This window comes from Chenopodium quinoa, unplaced genomic scaffold, assembly GCF_001683475.1.
Source record: "Chenopodium quinoa cultivar QQ74 unplaced genomic scaffold, ASM168347v1, whole genome shotgun sequence".
In the NCBI taxonomy this organism is placed as follows: domain Eukaryota; kingdom Viridiplantae; phylum Streptophyta; class Magnoliopsida; order Caryophyllales; family Amaranthaceae; genus Chenopodium; species Chenopodium quinoa.
The window spans coordinates 3086803-3092802 of record NW_018742817.1 but is presented as its reverse complement, the minus strand read 5'-3'; the positions used below and the strand labels follow the sequence as shown (position 1 = coordinate 3092802).

Below are 6000 nucleotides of genomic sequence, written 5' to 3'. Positions count from 1 at the left end.
AGCTGCGAAGCCCGCAACAAAGAAGCCGGCTTCCTCAGCCGTCATCCCTGAGCAAAAGGAGCTCATTCAGCTGAGGAAGAGGGTATTAGAGTTGGAAGCTCGTAATCTGAATCGAGAATGGAGCGTGGAGGAAATAACTCCGGCTCAGGTCAGCCCAGAGAAGCAGGTCCCCCGCAGCAGGTCACCAGCCACAGAGCGGGGACCCAGCCCAAAAAGAGACAAACGAGCACGAATCCAGGTTGTTCCAGATGATTCCCCATTTTGCCGAGAGATTCTGGAAGAACCAATGGAGAAGATAAAGATATCGAGCTGCAGATATAATGGAACCACAACACCCAAAAGTCACATATCAGCTTTTGAGAACCACATGGTACTTTATACTATGACGGACTCAGTCTGGTGTAAGGCGTTCCCGCCGACCCTGGAGGGGCTGGCAGCGGAGTGGCATGGAGCTATTCCTAAATGTTCCGTATACTCGTATAACCAGCTGAAGAGAATGTTCAAGAGCATTTCATAACCCTGGTAGACCGAACTAAAATGACAACCGAGCTGATGTCATTAGTTCAAGGGAAAGACGAGCCCATGAGGGAGTTTATCACCAGATTCAACAAAGAGGCAACAACCATCCCAAATATGAGTCAAGAGGTAGCACAAATAGCAATGCAGAGTGGCTTACTACCAGGCTCACCATTCAGAGCGTATATGGGGCGTAAGAGTCTCCAAACACTTGCTAAAGCGCTAGGTAAAGCGCACGAGTTCATCAAAGCAGACGAGACTAACAGAGCCATGCTGAGTAGGAAGGCACCAAGTGACTCAGTTAAGCGGGTAGAGGTCACCCGGGCAGAGAACACACCTAGGGATGACCAGCCGAGCAGGGCCGAGTAAAGACGCAGAGAAGCGGACAGAGCAGTGGGGGTGAGAAGGTCAGATCCAAAGAGAGGGCCAAGGCCTGGGAGGTTCGACCAATATACCCCACTAACTCACTCAAGGTCTCATATATTCAGCGTGAATAAAGCTGATGATAAGTGGCAGAGACACACAAGGATGGTTAATAGGAACCGTGATACCAGCAAGTGGTGTGACTTCCATAGAGACCATGGCCACACCACCGAGGAATGCACACACTTGAAGGATAACATAGAAGATTCAGTCAGGAGAATCAGTTTAAGCAGCGCGATGACCCTTCCAGAAGGAGGGATGAGGATAGAGCAGGTCGCGCTGACCGCAGAGGAGGTCATAGGGGTCCCGCTGGAGACCGAGACAAAGATGGCTAGCCAGAAGGCAGGGTATATGTGATCAATGGGGGTCCAGTGCATGGAGGAACAGTTAACAGAGCACGGGCCGACCTGCGGGCGATGATACATCAGATAAACGACAATGAGAAGCGTAGATGGCCACCTCTTCCCCCGCAACCACGAGCCACGTTTGACGAGTATGACCAGAAGGGCAAATTTACCCTCATGATGATACACTGGTAGTGACAATGAGAATTGCAAACTGGGAAGTGGATAGGATATTGATAGATGGAGGCAGCTCAGCCAACATCATATACATCAGCGCGTTTAACGAGCTGAAGTTGGACAAGAAGGATCTGCAGAGGGTGAGTTACGAAGTCACCGGGTTTAATGGATCGGGACTAACCCCGGAAGGTATAATCGAGCTCTCAGTCCGGGTGGGTGAGAGATCAAGAAGGCGTGATGTTCGAGTAGAATTCCTTGTGATAAACTCCCCTTCACCCTACAATGTGATCATGGGAAGACCACTCATCCACAAGATAGGCGGAGTGGTATCCACCTATCACCTTGCCATGGCCTACACAACTAATGAGGGATGGTCAGCAAAGCTTAGGGGAAGTCAGAAGACAGCTCAACAATGTTACATAACTGCCCTAAAGTAGCCCGCAAAAACCAGATAGCAGCCTGGCTCAGAGAGAAGGCCCCCTGAGCAGGCTGAGAGGAAGTTAAGGAAAAGGAAGCATGAAGAATATCGCAGGGAAAAGGATAAACAGAAGTTAGCAATGGAAAACTTCAAGCCTGCAAAAGAGGAGATGGCTAGACCACTTCCCAGTGGGGAGCATGTCATGGTCGAGCTCACAGAAGGTGACCCCTCAAGAACGGTGAAAATTGGGAAAGACATTGATCTAGGAGTAGGGGTACACCTCGTAGAGTTGCTGAGGAAAATCAAGGATATTTTCGCATTTTCCGTAGATGAGATGCCCGAAATTGACCCTACATTCATGGTACACAGGCTGAATGTGAAGGAGGATATTAAGCCATTTAGGCAGAAAATACGAAGCTTCTCCACGGAGAAAAATCAAGCAATCCAAGAGGAGGTGGAGAAACTCTTGGAGGCAGGATTCATTGAACCTTGTGACTACCTAGAGTGGTTAGCCAACGTGGTCATGGTAAAGAAAGCAAATGGCAAGTGGAGAATGTGTGTTGATTTCACAGATCTCAATAAGGCATGCCCAAAAGACTGTTACCCGCTGCCACGGATCGATCAGCTGGTAGCTCAACCAGCGGGCACGCCTTGCTAAGCTTCATGGAAGCCTTCTTAGGGTACCATCAGATAAACCTGCATGAACCAGACCGGCTGAAAACCGCATTCATCACCAAAGGGGGAGTGTACAATTACATAGCTATGCCCTTCGGGCCGAAGAATACTGGGGCAACCTTTCAAAAGGCAATGGATAGGGTATTCCTACACCAAAAGGGCAGAAATGTTGAAGTATACGTTGACGACTCAATTGTTAAGAGTGTCATGCAGGCAGGGCATATCATGGATCTGAAAGAAACATTTGCCACCCTAAACAAGTATAAAATCAAACTCAACCCGAAGAAATGTGTCTTTGGAGTGAGTTTAGGAAAGTTCTTAGGTATTCCGATCAGCGATAGAGGGATAGACGCAAATCCAAAAATGGTCGAAGCAGTCCTAAGCGCATCAAGGATATCATGCGGTTGACGGGCAGAGTGGCCGCGCTGGCCAGGTTCATCAGCAAGTCAGCGGATAAGGTTCTGTTGTTCTATCAGCTATTGAAAGGGAACAGAGAATTTAAGTGGGGAACCAAAGAAAAAGAAGCCTTTGAGGGTATTAAGGAGCATCTGACTAAGCTCCCAACAATGATCAGCCCGGAGTTGAGGGAAAAGTTGCCACTGTACATCTCTGCGTCAATACAGACAATCGCAGCCGTTCTGCTGGTAGAAAGACAAAAGCAGCAGAGTCCAATATACTTCGTGAGCCATGTACTGATTGAGGCAGAACAAAGGTACCCATTGGTTGAGAAGCTGGTCTTCGCAGTGGTCACCACAACAAGGAAGTTAAAACCATATTTTGACGAGCATGTAATACAAATCCTCACAAATCACCCACTGGAAAAAGCGTTACAGAAAAGGGATGCATCAGGATGACTCCTAAAGTGGGCAATTGAACTTTCTAAGTACGAATTCGAGGACAAACCTAGGATAGCCATCAAGGCACAAGCCTTAGCGGACTTCATAGTGGAAGCCTCCTATGAGGAGAAAGAGGATGATATTGGGGTCTGGAAGGTGGAAGTAGATGGATCCTCAGTCCAAACGGGAAGTGGAGCAGGAGTCATAATAACATCCCCATAGGGACATGTATTCGAGTACGCCATAAAGTTCAAGTTCAAAGTATCAAACAATGAAGCAGAGTACGAAGCAGCGCTGGCATGCCTGCGTATGAGCATCGTAGCGGGAGCCCGCAAAGTACATCTGCAAACTGATTCTCAGCTTGTCGCCAGCCAATTGCAAGGAGCGTACGAGATTAGAGAAGCCGCCATACTGAAATATGTAACTAAAGTAAAAGAGCTGGCAGCTCAGCTAGTCCACTTTTAGATAGACTTAGTTCCTAGAGCAGGAAATTCCTAGGCTGACGCTTTATCTAAGTTAGCCAGTTCCACATTACAAAGCCTCACAAGGATAGTGATGGTTGAAGTCCTAGAGGAAAGTAGTATTACCGAAAAGGAGCAGGTAAACTGCATTGAACAGCAGAGGGCCTGGTTTTCAGACATTCTGGCATACAAAGTTCATGGCTCGCTGCCCGATGACGAAGTACAAGCTAAGAAGGTGAAGAAGGACGCCAATTGGTATGTGGTGATGAATGGGGAGCTCAACAAGAAAGGCTTCTCAAAACCACTGCTGAGGTGCATCCCAGAGTGGGAGCAGGAAGGCATTATGGAAGAAGCCCACTCGGGAATATGTGCTAACCACATTGGTGGAAAGGCAGTGAGAGTAGAAGTCCTCAGAAGGAGTGCATACTAGCCAACTCTCACGCAGGAAGCGCTAGCATATGTAAAAAAATGCAACAAGTGTCAAAAGTATTCACCAGTTATAAACCAACCAGCAAATGATCTAACTCCAATCCTCAGCCCGATCCCGTTTGCTTAGTGGGGAATGGACATATTGGGACTCTTCACCATTGGGTCAGCGGGCAGGAAGTATCTCATCGTGTAGTAGATTACTTTACAAAGTGGATAGAAGTTGAACCCACTAAGTACATAAAGGTAGTCCAAGTAAGGACATTCATATGGAAAAACATCAACACAAGATTCGGTGTGCCACAGTGCATAGTCTTTAATCATGGATGTCAGTTCGACTGTGACACCATCAAGGACTACCTAGAGGACATGGGCACCAAGTATGCAAGTGCCTCAGTCTGCCACCCGCAGAGTAATGGCCAGGCAGAAGCAACAAACAAGCTGATCCTAACAGCCTTGCAAAGGAAGCTGGAGGAATACAAAGGCCTATGGGTAGACCTAGTCCCAGAGGTCCTGTGGGCAAAAAGAACCACTGAGAAGGAGTCCACTGGTAAAAGCCCTTTCACCCTGGCCTATGGGGCTGATGCAGTCGTCCTAGTGGAAGTGCAAATTCCCAGCCTGAGGATACAACACTATGAGCAACAAGGAAACGAAAAACGCGTGCGGGAAGAGGGTCAGGCATAGAGAGCTCTCAAGCTGGCAGCCCATAAGAGCATAATTTCAAAAGCTTTCAACAAGAGGGTCAGGCATAGAGAGCTCCTCCCCGGATATTTAGTCCATAAAAGGACAACAGCAGTGGGAAGAGGAAATCAGCGTGGAAAGTTGTCAGAAAACTGGGAAGGCCCTTTCATTATTCACGAGCAGGTTGGACTGGGAGCATTCCTCCTTGCAGATCAAGAAGGTCAGGTCTTAAGAAACAGTCTCAATGCTAATGTGTTAAAGAAATATTTTGTTTAAATAGCCTAAAAAAACAAATATAGTTGTTTCAAGTTTGATAAACCTTTATTCAGTTCATGTTATGTTAATTAAGGCATTTGAGCCATTTTTATTCAATGAAATACAAGCCTCTGCGTGAGGAGTATGTTGCGTAAATCTGTTTAATATGTAATGCCCCAGCATCATATGTTAATGTGCAGAAGTCAAACAAAAATAATTATAAAGTGTTAGGGACAAGAAACACTTAGCACATAGTGGCAAAGTACCGTTAAAACGACAAGTTAAAGCATCCCTCCCTAAAACCTCACCTCACCTGCTCAAAGAAAAACAGGGCACCACCTCGGGGACGCCTGAAGGGGAGGCCTGACACGTTCAGCTTGAGCAGGAGAAAAAAGGGGAAATGAAGAAGATGAGCTACGTGGGCAACACTGAGGTTCTCTTAGTCCCACTTAGCCCACCTCTTTGAGGGGGAGAGGAAAGGAGGAGACAGACATTCAGTAAGCCCTTACGAAAAGAAGTAAGCAGGCACAAAATGACAAGTCGCAGCATAAACAAGCTGAACGACATAAACAAGTCACAACATAAACAAGCTGAATGACATAAATAAGTCATAGCAAAACAAGATGAATGACATAAAGGGAGCAGGTAAAAAAGCTGATCGACACAAATAAGTCTTAGCAGGGCAGATTAAATAACGCGCAATCGAATATACTAATTAGCATGCAAACCAGTCTCTATAAAAATCAAGTAGAGTACATAATGCACAAGCATCCAAAGCAATCAGGACA

At 46.8% G+C, this 6000-nt stretch overlaps 1 protein-coding gene across 1 annotated transcript; it reads left to right on the top strand.

Annotated features, from left to right (window-relative positions):
• The first annotated feature begins 1483 nt into the window (after nucleotides 1-1483).
• On the top strand, nucleotides 1484-1897 carry LOC110726006. The gene has a single exon (XM_021905481.1). The coding sequence runs from the start codon at nucleotides 1484-1486 to the stop codon at nucleotides 1895-1897; it is 414 nt and encodes a 137-aa protein (XP_021761173.1).
• The last annotated feature ends 4103 nt before the right edge of the window (nucleotides 1898-6000 follow it).